Raw genomic sequence first — 23,830 nt, forward strand, 5'->3', positions numbered from 1 at the left:
CAAGATGTCAGTCACCTCCTGGCCGGCTTCTAGCACTCATGAGCCTGCTGGGAAATGCTGGGTGGTGCTTTATCAGGTGTAGCACTTGTATGGAGAGCAGGAGGAGAGAAGCAGTAGGGGAGGTGCTGGGTAAACCTGTGGAATCTGACCTTTTGCTTTGGGCACCTCCTCGGGTTTTGGCCTTGTCCCAGGTGGCCAACAGTCATGCTATTTTATAGAAATCTTTTGTTAAGTAAGTGTGAAGTATTCAGTGCAAGTTCCTAATGGATTGTACATCTGGCATAATGGGCAAACATGAGCCACATGAGGCCATGAATCTGAAGGCTGGCAAGGAAGCCTGTACAGGTGGGAAATGATCACCTCTTTAAGAGAAAACCTGCATTGCGCCAAACTAAGTGAGCTACAGTGAACAATGAACTGTTGATGAGTAACTCTAAGACCTGCTAACAGAAATATGGAGATAGTGGCAGGTTTTCATAGTGCTACAGTAGCCAGGGCAACAGATAAAGCACAAATGAGGAAACTTAGCACTTCCTAGCATAGATACCTGCTCCATAAACTAGTATATGTAAATCACAACGCTTTTCTGAAGACCAAGGTGTTTCTAAAAATCACACTGCTATCTTCACAGCTATTGTAAATCATACTACTTGGCAGAACTGATTAGAACATACACCAAAGAATGGGAATATCCACCACTTAATTTAAATGGTATTCCTCTTAAAGCCATGAAGGCTTAATGTAGTCTGATAAAGAGGTAGATGAGAAAAGTTACTAAACATTTGTACTGATGGAGTTCTATTCAGGATGTAAAATTACAAATTGAAAAGCTGTAATTTTACCACTTGACAAAATGATAATATTCTAAAATTCATCTAACACCAGGCCTTGCATTAACACAAAATAAATTTCAAAATTTTAAGACTGGATATTCCATATAACTTTTTCCTGATTCAGTTTTATTTGGAAAGTTTCTCAGTAAAGGAATCTCACAGACAAAAAAGATTGTCTTCCAAACTGGTCTCCAGAAACTTTACAAAAGGACTCAAATCATACGTGGAACCTGCAAACAAAAGGAAGAATTTACACCATAATACCATTTACAGACAATCTCATTTGTTACTATTTTTCACCCTGAAATCTTCTGAGCTGTCTAACTGTACTACTTCAAAATACACATCAATAAAGTTAGGGCAAACCAGTTTACAGAAACGATGTTTTTTAGAGGATAGCTGCACATGGAAGTAATGGAAACAGTCTACTGTTATTATTCCTAATCCACAGAAAAATAATCTAGACAAGAAGAATAATGAATTTGCCTATTGTAATATTGGCTGAACAGTAGAGTCTGTCAGGTCTGAGGACACCTAAAAGTTCTACTGATCTTGCATCTTGCCACACCAAGACTTTAAGACATGCTGGTAAACATAGCACATGGGAATCATTTTTAGCAGAGAATACTAATTCATACAGGGAAAAGAAAAAATAAAGGCAGAAAAGGCAAATGTCAGATTTCTGGGGACAAAAATCTAGACTTGGAGGCACTGCCCTGTGAGATGAACATTTAATTCCTCTCTGATTCGTAAAAAAAATAATCTACTTCCAGTACTTGGCATCAGGTCTTTTTTTCTGATTTGTATGAAGCAAGCTCCAAAACATTTTTTCCCCTTCCCCTCCACATAAGGGACAATGCTGCTGAACCAGTCCACTCCCTTGGTTCCCGCAGTCCCTTATGCCATAGCTGTGACAGATACCCTGGTACCCCCTACGGTGCTAGGCTGATGAGATTGTACTTGCCCAGTTCATGCCTTGAATGTGCTACTAGCAGTCATCTGTGCCATTACGGATTAAACACTAAAACTGTCAGCTTAAGACTTATCTTTTCACACTGACTTTTTCCTGAGCCATCTCAGTGATGCAGATCTCAACAAGCTTTACTCTGTCTTACTAATTGAGAAGCACCCTGAGGTCTGAAGACTCCATTATAAATATACTGACTGATCAACTTCCATTAGTGATCTTACCTTCAGAATGACAAGATTGATTTTAGTTGGCATCATACATAAAGCAGTTCATAAAACAGAAAGGAGAGAACTTCAGCTTTCTATAAAAATGTAACATAACATTCACTAATTTGTAGGAATTATACTTTCCCTTCTCGGTTTGATAGGTGGAGGAAGTGAGGACCCCCTGGTTCTTCACATACATTTTTTTGACGATTTACTTCAAAGGGGAGAGACATGACTGCATAACCTTGTGAGAGGCTGGTATTTTACAGAGATCCATAATAAAATGTTAAAATATGCTAAAAGCTCTTCAGCTTATCCTATGAACTAAAAAAAAAATCTACTGTCACTCAGACATCTGGCTTGCTAGTCAGTTGCTGTTTAACATTTATCTAGTTCACACTAAAAAGTAAGATTGGTCAAATGCATTTTAAAAACCTTTTTCCTAATAAAAATCTCTGCTAACCCTAGAGAGAGACATGCACATCACTCAGTCTCACTGGCAAAATATCTCTTCAACATAGTTGGTAACAATGCACAGGCAATTAGCAGGCTTTTCAGCTCCAGCCATTTTTTGCTATTTAATGTTCTTGATGGAATATTAAAGATTATATATTTAGAAAAGACTTTGAAATTTTCACCTTTAGGTTATCATTGATCACATTAAAACAATAAACAATTGTGCCCTTGGGGCACTAAAGAGCTCACATGAGAGCAATTGTTTTTATTTTTACTAAAGAAAGCCTTCTAAGGCAAATGTACTGTCTTGGTATGTATAAATTAGTTGTGTCAAAATTTGGTGTGTCTGGCATTGTTCTTCTAAAGTAAAGGGCTATTTCACAGAGATTAGTTGAAGAAAAGTCATGTTCAGGTGTTGGCCCCATCTGTTGTGTTGTTATAACAGTGTGGACGGACCTATTTTGCAAATGAGCGTATACAGCCAACTTGAGTTTTCTCCTCTCTCTTATTCATATTCACCTTTTTATAAGATACATTTCTTCTGACAAAGCATGAAGGTAAATACAACATCTTAAGATACAGCACAATTCACCATGAATTTGTAACCCATTCCACTTCCACAATGTATCTTCCTTTTTCCTCCTGATTATAAACTTTTCAAATCTGGCTCTGTTCATACCATAACAGGCTTCCCTCTTTAACTTGAGGGAACATTCCCACAATCTGGTGTAAGAAATGCTCATTCTTTGCTAGGGGATATGAAAAAGTCTAATCAAGCATTGTATTTTTTAATATTCAATTATTTCTAATTTAACAGACAATGCTCAGTCACCCTTATGCTGAACTGACATATTATCTTTTCTGACTTCCCTTATAAAAAAATAAAAAATAAAAAAATCAAAGCATCTAGACCTTGACTTTCTACTGCTCTTGTCTGGTTTCTAACTTTTTTTTGCCCATAATTTGCTACTCTGGAGAAAATTCTGAAAAAGTTTTGACTTTTCAAATGTATACTGTTTTGTATACAGCAAGGAATAACTTCATTCTTGCATTATGGCAGAATGACATAGACCACAGAATCTATCTGAAGGATGGTTTCTCTCCTACCATAGCATATATTCAGGTTGAATTTACTGAATCTTATCATTTTTAGGAAGAGATGGTATAACACTCTTCAGAATTAGCATCTTCAGGTTATTCCACTCTTAACATCTGGTTCGTATTTTATAACACGACCACCCAAAACTTCTTTACACATCTGGCCATTTTTTCAAACAAATCCACTGCATTAACCAGCATTTTTTTCAAACAAATTTTGACATCCACATTTCTAATCTGTTTTTGGTAGTTATTCCTAAATGGTTACATATATCATCATAAATTAAAGGACTCTAAAACCTCTCTAATTCAACCCCAAAGGCACTCTTCTGAAATAACAGTTAATGGTATAAGTTAGCAGTACTTTGAAATGGGAAGGGCAAAGCTGTAGCCCAACTTTAGGTATGGTAATTATTTCTTTTACCTGAGTGAACATCTGTGATCATTAGTTTTAAATTATCATTTCTTACAAGCAAATTCACTCTAATCTCTTAAATCCACTTTGAAATTTCACATCATTAAGTTTAGGTGTCCCCTTCCGGTTCCAAATGTGTACTTGAGTACAACAGAGCACCTATTAATGAAACACTTGGCAACATAAAAATAGCAGCAGATGGGCAAAGTGCAAAGAGGCACAGGGGTTGAGTTTAGCAGGCCAAAACCAAGAAAGGATGGTTTTCAGATCCTCTGCTGTAATAAAAGGACAACATACATAAAATAGATGTTTCTTCATCATCTGGAAATGTTTCAAATTACCTCAAAAATCACCTCTGTTAGCTTGAGAGCTGTAATTTGTGTTATCTCCTTTCACTTGTGGTATATTTGAGTCCTTTAATTTCAAAATCCTTAAAAAACTTCCTTAGTGCATTTTAAGGGACTCTTATAAAATATTTACAAAGCGTCAGAACAGTACAGACCCAAATAAAAGCCTCTAGACTCCCAGCTATTTGCAACAAAGTAATTTATCCCTCTGGTTTGTCTGTCAGCTACAGTTTTTCACATAACAGTCTTTACTGTGTAAGAAATATAATAGAAGCTCAGGATTTTATATTCAGTAACATTTATTAAAGTACTGCAACAAATTTGTGCATTTTTTAATTTAATCTTTTACAGTTAAAAATTCAGAATTTCTATGTAAGATGAACCACCATCCCTACAGAAGCTTACTATTAGCATATTGCATTATCTACCTACTAAATTAATGCATATCTACATATAAATGTACACACATTCCTCTCTGTATCCTGTGACTTCTTTAGTGGGAAATGGAAACAATAAAGTCTGAGCTGTACTTAAACTGTGAATTCAAGATTCGAATACACTATGAATTAGTATTTTTCTTATTACATTTCATTATCTTAATTTTTTTTACTTTATAGTATTTCTAAAAAAAATCAAACTAAAATAATATATGTTCTCTCTTGTTTCTCAGCTGCTCAAACTGGCTTGTTATTCCTAGAAAACTATTTTAAGGACAAAGTCTGCATCCTCAGTTTCTGTGGGGATTGTCTCTTTTCAGCTTTTGGCTTTTTCAGCCCCTTCTTATGGTCTCTAATAAAGTTCCTCCCTTTCTCTGTTGCTAACAGTCTCTTTCACTTCACTCTCCTTGGCAACTCTTAAATCATTCTGGTTTTCACCACCCTTGGATTTCTTCCAAAAGATTTATCTGTCCAGGTATTCTTTTATTTCCCTTTACAAAAGTATTGTTGTTTGTTATTAAAACTGTTTATTAATTTAATGAGAAAATGCTACTTGGGAACAAGATCATATCTCATGATCCTGGCACTTCTAATCACTTACCAATAACTTTCTCTCATATTTAAGCAGCCCCACAACAATCTTGTGGTCTTTTCTGCAACATATCAAACCTACCCTGACAGGAAGTTCAAGAAGGCTAAAACAGATTAACTGTGCTTCAGCAATACGAAATTTTACTTTCCATCAAGCACTTCAATATGATCTTCACCTAAATAATTTTTTGTGCATGCTTTGAAAAATATCACAGCTTTTTAGAGACAGATATAAACCTTCAAAAACAAATCTAAACTATCAGAATAAGGCATGCAATACAACACAGTACAATAATCCCACCCTTGGATATCAGAGAAACCTAGTAGAACAGCAATCGTTTAAAGTCCATTGCTGCTGTCAATTTCCAATGGGAAGTCCTTCATATCCAGTGGGGTCCCAAACAGTCCGCTTAATGTGGAATTTGATTAACTATACTAGAGTGGCAAACACAGCTGTATTAACATTTCCTGCCTGAAGAAGCTGTGGGTAAACATTCAGGATTTATTTACCTGTATTGCTTATTGCTGAATTTTTTTATCATGCAAAAGACAAACGGGTTTCCAACAAATGAAATATTTTCTCTCTGCATGATAAGGAAAATCTACCAAAAACACAGTCATCCTTCCCTTTTCTGCTGTTTCTCTAAGAACTTTAAAAATATCAAGAAAACGTTATTGCAGTTGGACTTGAAAAAACATGCATTATCTTGTCAGAAGACAAAAAGTCTTTTTCAAAGCCTACCAATGCTTTGACAGTTTAGCTGGTCAAAGATCGTTAGGTTCGCAGCCTCTATGCTGAGAAAACATGGCCAAATAGCAACCAAAGCAAAATTTGTGAAGAAAATCTCAACCAAGAATTTGCAGGATCTTGCAAACAAATTTGTTCATTCAAGAAAGTTTAGCATCAGCCACACCAGAACTAGTTTTTAAACTATATTTTCAAGCAGGAAGAAAGTCACTGTTTCTCACATTCAAGTACAGTTGCACCAATGATGGCCTAAACTTATCATAAGGCAAGCTCTGCTAAATTACCAAATACCTTGAGGGGAAAAAAAGAAAAGAAAAACAAAAACAACAACACAAAAACCCCAGGAATGACAACTTTTGAACAGAAAGCCCTCCTTCAGTGTTCAGTAAGAACTTCACAAGACACCACACCCTGAAAAAGACTAGTCTCCTGTTAAAAATAGGTGGGCTTCACTATTAAGGACAGCACACAGAATAAGGATATAGCATTCAAGTGCAGTACTACTGAAGTTGTGATAATGTTGACTGGACATTTACATTTAATTAAGGTTTCACAAGGAGTGTATGATTCTGCAAGCAGCCTATGTAATTCAGAACTGGCTGTATCAAACACTTAATGGCAGAACACACCAGATTACAAAAAGAAAAAAATAGAAAACATGATGAACTTGAATTTCCAGTCACCAACACAACCAACAGGATAAAGAAAAAGCAAAACAATTTGCTTATTTGCTTTAATGCACAGAAAAATTAGTTTCCTGGAAGGATTCAACAAAAATTTAAGCTATGTTATGATACAAGATGCAGATATACCTTATTTTAAAAAACAGTTCTAGAATTTTTAGTAAGAAAATTTCTGAGCTGTTTTGCTGCACCTCTTCATGTTAACAGGCTTGGAAGAATTCTGTTGATTCCAAGCAGTATGGTTTTGGGACATAAACTTAAGTATGCAGTCAGTTTTTGGACTTATTTGCCATTTTGTGGGTTGTTGGCTAGTTTGGTTGGTTGGTTTCTTAATGACTTTATAAAAAAAAAAAAAAAACCAGACCTTAATACTTCAAATTGTTTGTGCATCACAGTAATGCAATATTTAATCAAAATACTGTAACTAAGCCCTGAGGATGAAATACTAAAGCAGACCATCTGACAGATAGATTTAGAAAGCTCCCCCTGAGGGTTTGAAGCTGTTTGCTGCAGTACAAGTAAAACAAACAACTGTATTAAAACATGAATTTATTACCCCAGTGAGGCAGTATGTCAGCTTCTAACCACCAAGTGCCACAGAATGCAAAGTCACGTATCAAATAAGATTTTATACAATTGCACTTTTCATTAGTCTGCCAAAACTTGTAAGAAAACATACAAACTGCCTACAATAAGGACAGAAGACAGGTGCTGTAGCCTCTGGCTGACAAGAACAGCTCTGCCAATTAATATAGAAATTGTTAGCATGTAGAGATTCCCAAATTTTGGCTTCCATATCACACGTTCAGCTTTTCCATCAATTCTTCGTCTTATGTCACCATTACTAATTTCTCTCTTTCTTCTTTACACTTTGGTGGCTAGTCCAAAGAGTTGGACTTAAGCAGACACTAATTTTTTTTCATTTTAATATATTCAAAGCAGCGAAAAGACCCCAAAATTTTAATTAGGATTGGTATAGACCTGAAGCTAGAAACATTGAATGTTAAAGACTATGTCAGAGCATTGTTTTCATTTCTAAACCTACTAAATCACTGCTGCTTCAGATTAAGACTATCATTTTAGATTTAATTTCTTTCTAGTAGGAAACCAGGCTATAAATTAAATCTATGACGTGTAGCCATTACATGAATGTATCACTTCCTTGCTGGATGTAGATCTGCAGTCACAAACAAGAACAAGGCAGCTACTAATGAAGAAGCTATGCTGATGCCTGTATCTTCATTATTTCACCTGGTGATGGCAGGGGTTATTATCAGATTATTAGAGCACAGAGGAGCCATCTGGGTACTACAGAACCTTGGAGACCAACCTGAGAGCACAAGGACACGTCAACCTTTTTGCTTCTGTGCACAGATTGCTGACAACACACCCCATCATTAGCAGGGCAGTGGGAAGGTAGAAACCATTATTTGCAGGGGTTTAGAACTAATGTAATACCATATAGATCATGGTCTATGATGTGGTGAAAACAATTTTTTAGACTGAAAACTGATGGATTTAAAAGAGGAGTGTTTTTTAAAGCTGCATTTAGAAACTACACTTTCAAAAGACATCAACAGAGAGCTACCAAAACAATAATTAAGATATGAGCACAGATGAATCGCACCTTTTTTTAAAATTAGTGTTATGTATCATATATTAATTGTAACCACAGGTAAAAAGCAGGACTGTTTAGAAATAAGTAATGTGCCACACCTGCATCCAGCTCACAGTTTTTACAGTACCCTAAAACCAAGTAAGAAGCAGAATTTTCATCATGTAAGGAATTTTTGTTCCTCCTTTCAAACTTCAGGATTATCCTGAAAAGATTTACTCTGTAGATTTGTAATTCAGAAATCAAACGAAAACTTTCCAACGTTAATGTTTACTCCTCAATTATTAACACTTCTTTTGAACTTGGGAAGGCCTGAAGATGATGACAGTGTTAGGTTATTTTGACTATAGTGTGTCCTGATATAAAAGAAGGCTAATGAATATTCAGGTTAAGTCATGAGCAGTGTATATGTTTCTGCTTGTCAGGCTCTAAACTTGGTGCACTAATACCAATCTAGTACCAGGCAGCCAAGGAACCCATCTATTTACCTTGCTTTTAGACACATTTCTGCAGTCTGTACCAAGGTCCCTGAAGTTGGGATCCCTTGAGCTTGGATACTTTCATATAATACCATACACTATCTGTGTAAGTACAGTACAGCTCTAACCTGAGGTAAGAGTTTCCTACCACCAAGATCTTTTACAGGAGTTGATTGAAATAATCACTTGATTTTCTCTTCCAAGGAAAGATGTCACTACCGGAACAAAGACACATCAATAGAAGGTGGGGTGGGTTTTTTTTTGTCAGGTTTTTTTTTTTTTGTTGGTTGGTTGGGGGTTTTTTTGGCTTTGTTTGTTTTGGGGGGTGGGGGGGTGTATTTGTTTTTGTTTGGGATTTGCTTTTGTTGTTTGTGTTGGGGTGGGATTTAATTTAGCTTGTTTGAGAGGTTTTTTTGGTGTTTGGGTTTGATTATTTTTTTTCCCTGTGAGAGATACATACATATGTAAACCAGTAAGATGTCCCAGAAGGTGCAAAGAAAGCATTACATTACATTATGTAGGTAAGTTCCTTCTGAATAAGATGTAAGAGAGAGGTCTGCAATGTTAGCTGAAAGGGATTTAGAACAGGGATAAAGAGACACAGTTTGATACTTTTTGTTCTGGAATAAATTATTCTTAGGATTTTATTTGTAAATAAAAAGGATTGCATAATCATGGAACGAGGTATTTTTAAATTCATATTCTCGACCAGAATTACCCACTAAAAGCAAAGTTCTTGGTTAACAGCTCAGGTCACATAGGTAAAACATATGCAATGGTTTAAACAAACAAAACAAAACAAAACAAAACCAAAACAAAAAAGGCACCAAAAAAAACCCCAACACTCTACAAAATTGCTAATGCTGACTTGCCACAGAGTTCAAATTACAAGAAGTCAAAAATGTTTATATATAAAGTAGTCCAAAGAAGCAAAAACTAAAGTTAAAAAAAAAAATTGGCATTGCTCCTATTTTAAAACTCAGGAGAGCTATTTTGTGGCAGTGTTTTGCCACTTCTAATCATGTATTTTAAAGGAGAAAAGTCTCCAAGTAACAGATAGAACTACAATAAATGTATATTTAAAAAATAAACTCTAATCTCACAATCCTTACTAAATAAACACTGCTGTTGATGCAAGGTTCATTGCGCTCTACAGCAGTACAAGCTGCCCAGGATAGTTTTAAAACTTGCAGACTAAAACATGCAAAAAATTTATCCATAACCCCCGAAGTCCTGTTTTCTGGGAGAGAAAGAATTTACAGAGACTCAATACAATTCTACCCTCTCTTTTCCCGGCTCTCTCATTGCCTTTATTAACTCAATATGCCCCTACACTCACTTGGTTGCTATGGGAATTTATTTCCATATTTTATTGTCAAGGAGAAAAACAAGATTTTGGTGATTAAATGTCACAGAAGCTCTGACTTCTGCACAACCCAATCAAATCTACAGTCTTAGAAGTAATCTGTGTATGTATCTGGAAGTCCTACCATTCTGATCATAAAAAGGTACAAACGTTCTACCAGGCATTTAACAGCACAAAATACACAAATTCTCCTTCCCTTCCCCCAGATGCTTTTGGATAATTTTAACCTAATTTCCTCATGTGCATTTTCAGTTAGTTTCTTAGAAACTCAGGAACAAAAAATATTTGTTTCTCCCCTCCTTCCAGTATGGACTATCCATGGCATCAAGGGATTCTTCTCTTTTCTAAGAGACATTCAAGTTTAGTGAGGCTAGAAATTTACCTTCTAACAACTGACCCATAAAGTCAGCTACAGCATTGCAAGTCTGGGTTCCTTCCCTATACCTAATCTACATTGCAGCTGGAAAAAGAAATACAGGCATATGTACAAAATACTGTTTGGTTCCTCCAGTAAATACGCCAGAAAATGTTTGCTGCCTTCTATCACAACTGACTGTTTCCACCGTAAATCTCATACAGTTGTATTTTCCCTCATTTTAATATTGTAACTGTCTACATGGGTTAATGTTTAGAATCATTCAGCTTGGAAAAAGTGTGCACATAATCATCACATCATTATGACAAATGAAAATGAGCACAAGCCAGGAAATTCAGAATTAAACCTAATACCAAGAGAAAAATCTCCCTTGTGGCTCACAGTTTGAGGCTGTTCTGCTTCTTTAAAACATGTACTCTCAGGTTTGGAGTCAGAGCTCATGCTCATGTACCAGGAATGCCTCTCCCTTGGGTAGGACTGTAGAAAGACAAGTGTCTTTGAGAACACAGTTCTATTGAATAGACTCAGGCAATGCTTTCACAGCACTATAGTTCTGAAACTTAGGTGACTATAGTTAAGATACTAAAAAAATCAGAAGTCTGATCTTAACATTTTCTTAGCAGTGTTATCTTTCCTGAAGGTGTTGTAATGCCTTGCTGGGAGTCAGAACTCAGCATCCAGAAGCTACACCTGTTCCTTAATCTGCCTGATTCTGATTGAGGACATACAGGTTTTTCTCTTCTGACACTATTAGTGGGTGCCCTGACTGATGGAAGCAGACAGTCTAGCTGCTGCTGTTCAGCTGTGATCAACCTAGTGCAATGGGTTCATCCAGTAAAGCTCACCAAGAGCTACAGGCATTCAGCACTTCATCAAATCAGGACATTTAGGTGCCTAATCATGACATTAGGAGGCTAATGTAAAGTAGTGATGATTGAACATTAGTATGCAAGGTGTGGGTATAATCTTTGTCTGATATTAACAAACACAAGGGATACACCTGATTGAGTACCATCATGAATGCATGCATTTTGACCAAGACACCAAAATAAGCTTAAGCAGAAAGGCATAATTCCTGAAGGAAATCTACAGGAAAGGATTTATGCTTAACTCATTAAGACAGTGCTTAATTTTAGCTGTATGTTGGTTTTGCTCTTTTGCTCCAAAATGTTGTGGCCAGTACTCGGACAACTGACTCATGGGAGAAGCAGAGCTAGAGGGAAAAGGCTTGTGGCTTTCCAGCTCGTGAAAAAATGGAAAACTGAAGATGGGCCAGAGCTCATATTTCATGTGCCTCAATGTTCACAGGTATCCTAGCCCCCTTATCTCAGCATAAAATACTTAATACAGTGACTATCTCTATCAAAAAAGCACAACATTTAATCATTCTTTAACACTGATATTTCGAACAGGAAAATTGCCAGATGTTAGAATAACACAGTTTTACAAAGTTTCGTCAATTAGAGAGCTAAAGTAATCACTCAGATGAAGAAAAAACTAACACCTGCAAATATTCCCAACATTCTGGAACCCAGTTGTTACACACTATGTAAGTTTGATGCTTTCACTTGATTCATTAAGTATTTCGAAAGCATGAAAAGCGTGGATAACAACATTGTCAGATGGACACTCTTTGCACAGGTTTTGTAAACTGGAAAGTAGCAAGCCCACCAACTAACCAGCACAATGAAAAGCCACACTGTTCTTGATACTGGTAACTGGCACATAACCTCAATGAAAAATGCATGGTAACACCAGCTGTAGAAAGCCCCTGGAAGCTTTTTCACCTTGTGGCTCAAAAAAGATCTCTTTTAAGCCAAGGGGAAGAATGGAGGAACACAGCATACTTTGCATGCTACCCTGCAGTGTGTGTCTTACGCAGGACTGAAAATACTGGCAACCTTTCTCTGGCAAACTAACCTCAACCTCTCTGTTAAACTGAAGGCTCTTCATGTCTTCACAGTGTTTGAAAAAATGAAAAGGCTTCTCTTTTTTTATTTACTTACTCATTTATTAAAGAAGCCTTTGTTTTTTCATCTTTCCAGAGAGGAATTCTCAAATAGAGTCTCCGAAGTATTATTGTGATTTCAAGTGCATAGACAAAAGTAATGCAGATTTTACTAGCAATTCCAATAAAGACATTACAGATTTAGTATTAAAATATAATCCACTTTAAGCCAGTGACTTCCACAACATATCTTATCATTCCTCATTTAAAAAAAAAATAAAAACACAACATTTGCTAAACTTGCCTTAGGATGCTGTGCTCATATGTGGTCTGCTTCAGTGGTTTAAAACACCCTATTACAATAATTTCAGGAAATAACAGCTATTTATACTGTTAAACTGTTGAAGTCCAATTCAGTACCATTCTACTGACATCACAGGGACCTGCAAGAGATCAGTATCTCTAAGAGGAAAGATAGTGGAGGCCTATCTTGCTTTTCCTATTTCAGGATCAAAAGGAAAAGCAGCAAGGAGCTGTGGGAACTACAGGAAATAGCAGTATTAGCTACTTGAAATTGTCAAAAAAGAAGTAAATTGCAAAAAGCTTCTTTTGTCTAGGAAGCATCTGCTGCGGGGAGGTGGAGCGATGGTCAAGACCATACAGGCCTCATGCTGCTGCTCTCCAGCAGAGTGAAGAGAAAAGCACCAGGTTGGCTCATCCGCAAATATGAGCAATGTATGTGCAGGCACATTCATCTCAGCATTTCAACAAGTTTGTACAGGCTTAAAGCTGAGAGAAAAATTAACCCCCAGCTTACCACCACAGAATCAGAGATCACAGGCAGGGAAAAACCTGGGTCCCAGCTGGCAAAGGAGCTCCCAATCTCTTCCTCAGATCTTCAAATGCAAAAGGTTACACTCACACAACTGCAACATTTAGCAACTTAGCACACTTGAATATGCAGACCATTCGTAAAAATGAACATGAAAGAGGTCAGGTCATGTTCTGAAGTTGTAAGTTATTTTTTATTTTTATCTGGGATAAAAGCAGTTTCTAGAAAAAGTATGTATACTAAATATCTGACTCCAAGGATTAAGTTTGTTCTGTAAGTGAATGGCTGCTGTCTAACAGTCTAAGCACTGCATTTCAAGACACAGGACTAAGGCTGAGCCATATCCACACAAGTAGTTGAGAGAAATAATAGCTTACTGATCAGATATGCCAAAATAACCAGGACTGTGGGTAAGTTGTAGATTTAAAAAAACCCAAGACCCTAAAAAATAAACCATCAATTTAGATTTTAAATAGTGATAAAAACACTGCTACAAAACAGCAGAACTTGTAGCTGGAGAATGGTGAAAAAGCAGCTAGACCAACTACTGTATTGCTAAGACTTTGGGGAGACCTTATTACCACATTCCAGTACTTAAAGACTAGCCACCAAGAAGATGGAGACTCCATATTTACATAGAGTCACATGGAAAAGACAAGAAGTAATGCGCACAAGTTGCTCCTGGAGACATTCCAGTTGGACACAACACGTAAATTTTTCACCATGAGGACAATCAAACTTTGGAATAGTCTCCCACAGAAAGTGGTAGATTCCTCCACATTTTAAGTCTCATTTTAAGGCTTATTTCAAGTCACATTTGAAGTCTCAGCTTGACAGGGTGCTGAGCCATCTCATATAAACTATAGTATTACCTAAAAAGGTTGGACCAGATGATCCTTGAGGTCCCTTCCAAGCTGGCATTCTATGATTTTCTTTTGAAATTGCTTTCCAAAGCACGGTAGTTCTGAAAGTAGCAACTTCCAAGAGTACAGAACACAGAAAGCGGCTTATTTCAAGTTTAGAGTGTTCTCAAGAATCAGTAGCTTTATCTAATACCTAGAAAGTCCTGCTTTGAGCAGGAATCACACTTGTCACCCACAACGAAGGCTGTTCCAAGACCATAACAGAATGTAGTGTTTTATAAAACTTGGTTTGGTGGTTGACCATGGAGGCCCCAGGTTTACATCACTACCTTGAATAAAATGTAGGCCTCCAATAAAATTGCTTTTTACAAAACCAGTACTGTTATAATAGCACAGAAGGTTAGATAATGTATCCTGCAAGCCAATTTGTGGTTCGTGTTAAGCTATAGATACCAATAACTAATTCCACATGTGAGACAGACCTCCCGGGGGGAAGATTTTAATCAAATCAGTGATGGGAAAAATACAGGTTTCCTTATTTTAGTGTAACGAACTCCCTGTACTAGCAATATGTTGATCTGGTAAAATGTTACTGTACTTTAGCAGTGGAACATTAGTAGAACATACATCTGGTTTAGTTATTTCTGTAAGGCAGTTTGTACACATAAATCACAGAGCAATAAATATTTTATCATTGCCATTATATTTAAAATGAGCTTTAAATGCATTTGCCCCATCTTTTTAACTGCTAATGTTGTCCAGCTCCATCCTCACTTTAAAAATAAATTAAAAAAGGAAAAAAGGGCAGCACAGTAGGTTTTATATTAGCTTGGCACTATTAATCGGACAGAAGACTGTGTACTGCAATGTTGATTAATGCTTCTGCTCTCAAGCTGGAGATTGCAAGTACGAGAGAATTCAGCCTCTGAATTTGAATATTTTGGGTAATTATGAACTTGATCACAGCTCTCTCTTGTATTCAGCTTTCCCTTCCAACCTCTATACTTTTGGCGGTTTAACGTGTGCAAGCCTAACTGCTGGCAGGTACAATCATCTGATACCTATGATACAGGACAATCTATCCGCATACCTGCTATGCAAGTTCCACTGGAAATGATTCAAGGTCTAAAATGCTGAGGAGAAAAAAAAAAAAAAAAAGCCTTTCATCCATAAGGAATGCTTTGTCCAGGTGTAGCACCACCATTTTGTCTTTTTGTTAATTGCTCTCATTTCAAACAATTTATTTATGACTGCAGTAAATGTACTTCCATCAAAATCCACTGACTTAAAGACAGAGAATACATTCTTCGTCAGCATGCACTTCGAAAGCCAATCAAACAGAATAAAAGAGAACCAAAAAAATGAAACAGGGTCCAGATTGACAACTTTGCCAGCCAGAGTGAGACCATCACAGGCAGACAGGAATACAAGACTTGGCAAAAGGAAAAAGAGCAGCAGCCAAGTTCTACTGAATAATCAATACGTAGATGACAGGGAAAAGAGCTGGATAGTTTAATATGTAGCTACGATACACGTTTTTAAAGCGCATTAAGAATAGCAACTAAATAAGGGGTAATATTCATCTGCTCTGCTGGTGGTCCTGCTCTGCAGCTGCCTTTTCGAGAAGCTCTGCCAGTCTACTCACATCACACTGGGATACTGTCCTGAACTTGATGTGACAAATCAGGACTCGCATGATAATAGATGTGAGCCCAGTAAACAGCGACTGGTCTTGTGTAGTAACCACCTTTTCATATTTATTGGACCCTCAGCCCAAAGATACAAACAAAACAGAGAAAACCAGTCTTGTAATGTCAATGACAATTTCTACCATCTACTGGGGCATTTTTAAAGCTGCTTTTACCAGCTCATCCTTCATTGACCATCCTGGAGAAGGTCAGTGATTTTACTTTTCTTTAAACATAATTATTTGTGTCTCATTTTCCCCAGTGGTATATTCTGAAAAGGCTTATAGAAGCTGCAAACCATACTCTGGCAGCAAGCCAGCCTAAATCCTTAACCACTCACTCCGCCAAATCTCTCACTCTCCATGCCTTATTTCTGCCCCTGCACCTCAGCTTTCCTCTATGTATTTGCCAGTACTTCTGTTTGTAGGGTAATGATGAGGACTGGATATAACTGAATTGATTTAAGTTTAAAATAACTCCTAGAGATAGATCTGTGATTGGGGGGGGGGGGGGGGGCAGGAAGGAAACATGTAAGTGGTGGCTTTCAAGTGTTATTTTTTACCTGCATTTTCCTCTTGGTTCCAGTTTGCAGCACAGCCTTCCAAACAGTTGTGTCAGGTCAGCTAACCAGGGTAGAGCTTAAAGTTAGGCAAATTGAAAGGGGTAGCTCCTTTCCACTATTCTACTACAAAGCTACAAGTGGCCTGATGTTTATTCTGCATTCAGTTTCACATTATTACTGTTTGCTTACTTAGTTCAGACTTAAGATAACCACCTCTTAAAATTCCAGAACAGGTAAATGGACACAGTTGTTTTTAATTGCCCAGATATTGTAAGAGGGTCCTCTGATGAGGAGGGGCTTTGTTTGGTGGGGTTTTTTTGAGATTAAACTGTACTCCAAGTTTTTAAAAACTCTAGCCATTTGGATAACACCAGATGACTCATCTGTAGATGGCTACTTTGGTCTCATGCAATTTGCAATGCAGGAATGTATTTTCAAACAAGAATAAGTGTAGGCATCAACCATTGAAGGGAAAAAAAATAAAATCCCCCTAATCTAAAAAGTTAATTTTTGTTTAGTTAAGGAGATTTTACAGTTTGTTTTAGGAGAAAGAATTTGTCAGTTCTTACTAGGGACATATTTAAAGCCAAAGTAGCAGCAAGAAAAAGGCAACACCCAAATGATCACAAAGAAAAGCAGAATTGAAAGTTTTCTTGATTTCTGTTTGCTTTAATTCTGCAAAATCAAAAAATTAATCTGTTGGCTACATACTTTGCATTTTTGTTTTGATTATTTTAAACATAAAATTTAACACCCTCCTCCCCCCAAAAAAAATCCAAAACAACAAATCACGTCTTTACATTGTTTGTATACACACACAAAACCAAACTAAAACCAGTGTTTTTAGTAAGAAAACTTAGGTCTGTTCCTACTAATTATTTCAGAAGAGTCAAATTAACACTTCAAAAATGCCAATCTTACACCGCAAGCATCTTTACATGATTCAAAAATATATGTAAAAAATTATTTCAAATCAACAAGACAGCATCTAGCTTGCCTTCATGGTCAGGACTTGTCAGACATGCTACTATCAAAATCCAATTTTCTCTACTCCAAGTACATTTGCCATTCTCAAATTATCCAATGATATAAAATAAAAAGCATCCTGCAAAAACAATTTCCACTTTTTGATGGAGAAGGCCAGTTGACAGTCTCACTAACCTGAGCATTCACTAAACAGTATTTCAGGTGAAAGGGTAAAGCTCAAAGACCAAAGGAAATATAAACACAATGAGAAAGAGCTTCAGGAAATACTGACTCAATATAAGGCAATGCACCAGAAAAATTATCTTCAGTATCCTTTTTAGGTAAATCATAATTGCCTTTAAATGTTTTTTATCATGCAGTGTGAAGCTCTGCATTAGACTGAAGCATTTGTTTTAATTTGCTTTTAGGGCATTACCTTTGTTTCTCTTTGAGACACCTGTGCTTGCATTTTACTGTTTTACTTCCCATGGAATGCTTGGGAATAGGAAACTGCAATGCTAAAGGTAGAGGCCATGCAAAATTAGAATACAAAAGAGTACACAGACAGATGTACAAGACGAACATAGCCTAGTAATTTAGCAAATTAGCAAATGCATTTCTGGCAGATGAAGCAAAATATTCATATTTTTGTTCACTGTGGTCCCCTGACATAAAATTCTCTCCAGCTAGAATCCAACCTCCATAAAGGTTTGTAATCTACAAAGCAGAGAATAATCAATTCTGTCATCATGGATAGAAAAAAAACAAAACACATGAGGCATTGACATTAATTTGCTGTCCAAGACAAGTCTGATGCAAGGTGAAAATAACCACACAAGCCAGGTGTCCAAATGTAGAGCTCCACACGTGGGAAGAGAGGCCTTGTATTCAAAGAGTTAGGATGTGGAAGCTTGGATTTCACCTGTGTCACTTAGGTCTCTTCTGGACAAATTTTACCCTGACCCAGACTCAGAAAAGGGGGAATAAAGGAAAAAAAAGCTTTTTCTCGTTAAAAGTTCACCAGAAATGTCTTCAAAGGTTTTGCTTTTGAGCAATGAGCAATAGGATAATCTAACACTTGAGTTATGAACCAAACTTTACCAAAAAAAATGTGCTGCTACAGATGCACTTAAAAAAAAAACCAACAAAAAAACACACCTTGAATAGTTTATTGCTTGTTTCCACTCAGTGTTAGGTGCACAATGTAACATACATTATTTGGCTACTGACATTCAGCAGAGTTCTTACATACTCCAACATACACGAGTAAAAAAATAAATTTTCCTTTTCAGTTATGTTTGAAAAGAGTATGATAACTAGATCAACATTACAGCAATTTAAGAAGGAACTGCCAGAGACTTCCTGTTTTTTTGACTGTACAATATCCCTTGTATACTACATATACATAATCTATGCAAGTAGAAATCATCACTTTATCAAAATCTACAATTTATTTTCAATGCAAGTGAGATAAAAATTTAAAATTGCAGTGTTTCAAATAGATTGCAAAGCCTTATTTTGTTTTACTGATTTTCTTGGTTATCTCTCACTGAAATATGGGACAACACATGTCCTTGTATGAAACATTTTGTTAAGTCAATAGTTTTCTAAAAGACAGACATTCCACTGAAAATAAAATTACATACATTCAGCTTACTCATGTGTACAGTAACTGATGTAAATGAGGTCTTGATTCTGACTGGGGCTTCTGGGTACCACCAGAATACATGCAGTTTTGGCAGAGTGAAGTTAGAGGGGTTTGGTGGGCTTGCTTTTTATTTTACTTGTTTGTTCTTGGGCAAGAAGTTAAAAAATCAAAAATATTTATTTTGTTAAGGCAATAATACATTTGAGTCACAGCTTCTTCCAGGGAAAAAACACATGCCAAAGGCATGCACCCAGGTCCTATGCATTTCTGTTAAACTAGAACAATAAGAGCTCTATCTTGCCTCAGGGAGCCTGTAGATGGTATCAGCTGTCGCACACCAGACCAAACGTAAACTGAGTTTGCACTATACAAGAGGATAAGAGCATGAATGAATTCTTTGCAAAAGGCAGCAAGAATTCCAGTGCTCGACAGTAAACAGAATGAAGAGGGAGCTGCTGGAAGCAAGAGAAGTAATTGAAAAAAATATATCCCCAGCGTCAAGTTTAATAGCAATGGATAATAACACATTGTTTAAACAAAATGTAAAAACCCCATACTAAACTCCTTCAAATGTTCTTTCAGCCTTAGACATCTGTGCTTATTTTGGGGAGCTGACTAAATTACTAAGAATTATTGTGTACTTGAAAACTCATTTAGCACCTGTTAAACAGTGATTGGTGCCTTATGAACAGCTTATGGGAAAGAAAAGGAGACTCACCTTGTATAAAGCAGGAATGATCTGATGCATTTTCAGTCGATGAAATACAAAGATATCATACACTGCTGAAATAGCCAGAACAGTCACTCCTTGCTCCTTCCACAGCATGCTGCATCCTGCACACAGTCCCGCTCCCAAGATCCAGCCCCAAGTAATTGGCGAGGAACCTCTGGTAGAGCAGTGCTTCACGTAGCACATCAGGGAAAGCAGAAAGAAGAGGCAGGCTCCAATGTCTGCCCTCCCGACAATCCCCGCTACAGCTTCCGTGTGGATTGGATGAGATGCAAACAGCAGGCCTGCTATCAAGGTCCAGTATCCATCCCCAAAGAGGATCCTGGAGAAGTTTGTGAAAAGGCCTGTGACTGCAGCATGTAACAGGACATTTACAAGATGGTAGCCCCACGGATCCATCCCTCCAACAGCATGATTAATGCGGAAGGAGAGTGTGCAGAGAGGTCTGTATGACTTGTGGCTCCCACTGTGAGTGAGCAGTGTCCCCCAAAAGTCATTGTAGAAGATATGGGTCCATGGCGTCTCAGGCAGAAGGTCCTGGTTTGTCTTGATAGCTCGACTACAAAAGACAAATAAAAACTTCATTTCAGCAGAAGGAAAAGGGTACAAATGAAAGGCTGTGAAAATGCAATCACGCTGCTACAACAAGAAAGAATGGTATTGCTTTGGTGCTGCTTTAATTCAGGTTTTGAATTTTTACAGATTTTAGAAAACTACATATCTATTGACTTCTCGATAAAGCAAAATTTCCATATAAATTGGCTTTTAAAACATTAGAAACAGATGTTACACTGTTTCCATTAAATTAAAACACCCTTCAGCGACATTATTCTGAGTCTAACCTAGGAGTAATCAGTTAAGATTTGATGAGTTATAATTACAATGTAAAAGAAATATGAAAAACTGACAAACATTAGCATTGAAACAACGGATCATCCAGTAATTCAGAACTAAAATCCCAACTCGCCTTTTATACTGAAATTTTAATTTAGATGTTGAAGTGAATCTCACTAACATGGATGAACAGTAAATACAGAAGTCAGTAGGAGCATGTGAATCCCTGGTGCTGTACAGCGCTATCCCACAACTGTCTCACGTGTATTTTGACTGACAACTTTTTCTGGCAACACCTTGCTGAAGACAGACAGCAGAATATTTTACAGATGAAAATACACCTTCTCTTTAAATTTCTTACATTTACAAGTGTAGTAAAAAAATTTCAGGCTGTATAAGCTTATGAATTCAAGTTTGTGTCAGTTCGATTGGAAAAAAAATGCTGCAGCTTTCAGCATTTATGTTTCCAAGCACCCCAGCAAGGACTGGTGCCAGCCATTAGCAGTCTCCATGTCTAATTCAGTGTTGTAAAATTATGTCCCCTATAATGTTTATACAAATCAAATAATTTGCATTTAAAATTTATGCTGTGGGAGAAGGTGTGAGACCTGCTTAGCGCAAAAAGATGACTAGAATTTAATTAGTTCCTTGCCTTCATAAACAAAGTCGTATTTAAGCAATCCTTTAAAGATGCATTGTTACTACTCAGCCTAACTCACACAGCATTTACTTTACCACAGTAATTAAGAATTCAGCCAGCTCAAGACACTTATATTAAAAAAATTAAATGAGATTATTTACATCTAATTCTTTACTTATTCTCTCTTTCTGCCTTTCCAATAAGTATCTTCCCATAAATAAAAAATTTTCAATTCAGATTAGGAAGAAAGAAAATTGGTGTGAAACTCAGGCCTGCATCTGAAACACACTAGTTCATATGCCAAGACTCCCTTTACATTCTCCTGAATAAAACAAGTCCCTTGGAATCTGTATCCAAATCCCATTTTTTTATGGTATTAGTTCCAGGAACATTGTCTTGTTCTGTAAAGAAAAATGGTCAAACACTGATATACTATGCCACAGAATCACCATGCAAATACTTTAAATACCACACAGCTCAGCATTTCCATTGTCCAGAGCACATTGCTGTAATGCTTTCAGACATGTTTCCTCTCAGCATGTTCTTTTTTCTCTGCACATATGGAGGTTATGGAGAGGTCAACTTAAATCGTTTAAAGATCTGATGATGCTTTCTAGAATACTTGAAAATTTTCATTTTGACTTCTGCTTATGTAGCGGATCAGGTTGCTTATATTTGTTTTCCCAACCCCACACACATTTTTCTCATTTTAGTCCAGTCACAAAACACCACTGGAAGAAAACAAGATCTTTATTTTCACATTATTTATCTTGTCCTTCGGGGTAGTCCTTTCCTGAAATCTAAGTTCCCTGTTTGTAATTTCAATTTGTAGTACCAATCTCAGGCTCACCACAAGAAAACAAGGAATTTAGCAAGAATAAAGCAGGTGTTAGGCTAGAAAGAGTTCTTTATCTGAGAAAAACATAATACGTTAAGACTACAGACTCCCAAACAGTGAGCATAAATAAGAATGGCTATCAGATGTCAGGATTTCAAGTGGAAACCTTGAACTGCAAGTGTGTTTTTTCTTGGGAAATGAAAATAAGTGGCAGAAATATTGCCAGCACAACTGCCCTCCCCTGAGGCACAGCATTCTGCTACAACGAGCTGAAATGGTGTACAGTTGGTGCCAGCAAATGCTAGCTTGTATTCTATCTTTTGCAAATATGGCTATTTCCAATACTTGAAGCCCTGAAACCACTTAAAAAAAAATAATAAAAAAATAAAACTGCAGCTATCAGTACAGATGTATAAAACAACACCACACTTCGCTGCTCCACTTGTTAAGTGAAGACACCAGACCTTTCCCTCTAAGTCAATCTTTTTCATGCAGTACATACTCATATTGGACTATTGCTGACCAAAACTTAACTGCTTTTCTCCAAATCATAAGGAAACCTATTGTACATTCTGAAAGCATTATTTATTTACAGCTTTAGCAACAAACTTGATGCAAACCTCATCCTTTCCTGTTCAGTTCTGTTCACATTAACAATCTAAAGGAGAGGGGAAAAAAATTGTCACCAAAAAAACCACAACAAACTACAACAAAACAAAAAAACAAACCTACAACAAAAAATCATCAGAAAGCACAGTACTGACCACTCCACATTTGGGTACTGAATTCAACAGAAAATTCTGAAATATTCCTAGTTTCCCATGCACATAAAGGTAACAGAAGCTGCCAGCTCCAGCTTATCCAATGATCCAGTCAGGTAAAATGTTGAATTCTCTGACTCAACTGTTGAAATAAAGTTAAAAGCTCTTTCCATATCATTATTTTTTGCTAAATGTTTTTAAGTAAAAAAAAAAAAAAAAGTCTAACTAATGCTTTGGGATATTAGAAAAGTCTAATACAACTAGCAAAGGTAGGCATTCTACAGCAAAGATGCAAGCTGCACATAGGATGCTTGTTAACATTCAACAACTACCTTGTTTCACACTATAAAATGCAGTTAAAAATACACTTGGCCAACATTAGACTTAACTGCACAGAAGGACGCTGTCATTTTGCCCTTAACAGTGAAGAGTGTCTCAGTGAAAATAAGGACAACACCTTGGACACCATTACAGTGGTTCTGACAGAAACAGCCCATGGGTGCATAACTAGCCCAGGCTGTGCCCATCTGCATCTCCAGCCTGGCTGTTTAACTGCATTGACAAGAAAAACATGAAATCGTATGTTCATCTCAGTGACAGGAAGCAAAATACAAGGCTCTTATCTAATAAAATACAAAAATTTAAAAAAATAGTACTAAATCGCTCATGTCAGGACCCTGAGGGCACTATTAAGCCTGGACAGCCTTAAGCCCTCTTAATCCACAGCCCAGGACCCCATGCAGCATCACAGAACGGTTTGGGTTGAAACGGACCTAAAAACACCATCTAATTCCAACCCCCTGCCATGGGCAGGCACACCTCCCACTACACCAAGTTGCTCAAAGCCCCATCCAACCTGGCCTTGAACACTACCAGGGAGTGGGCATCCACAGCTTCTCT

General features: G+C 37.0%; 2 protein-coding genes across 2 annotated transcripts in view; one reads left to right on the forward strand and one right to left on the reverse strand.

Moving 5' to 3' along the window:
- SLC6A15 (solute carrier family 6 member 15) overlaps positions 1-23,830 on the forward strand; it is a 1,002,329-nt gene that overhangs the window by 821,903 nt on the left and 156,596 nt on the right. The window lies entirely within an intron of this gene.
- TMTC2 (transmembrane O-mannosyltransferase targeting cadherins 2) overlaps positions 1-23,830 on the reverse strand; it is a 249,038-nt gene that overhangs the window by 129,046 nt on the left and 96,162 nt on the right. Inside the window, exon 2 of the mRNA XM_051608986.1 lies at positions 19,846-20,416. Coding sequence (XP_051464946.1) covers positions 19,846-20,416 — 571 coding nt within the window. The remainder of the gene's footprint in view (positions 1-19,845; positions 20,417-23,830) is intronic.

The sequence above is a fragment of the Apus apus genome, chromosome 1, assembly GCF_020740795.1.
Source record: "Apus apus isolate bApuApu2 chromosome 1, bApuApu2.pri.cur, whole genome shotgun sequence".
NCBI lineage: Eukaryota > Metazoa > Chordata > Aves > Apodiformes > Apodidae > Apus > Apus apus.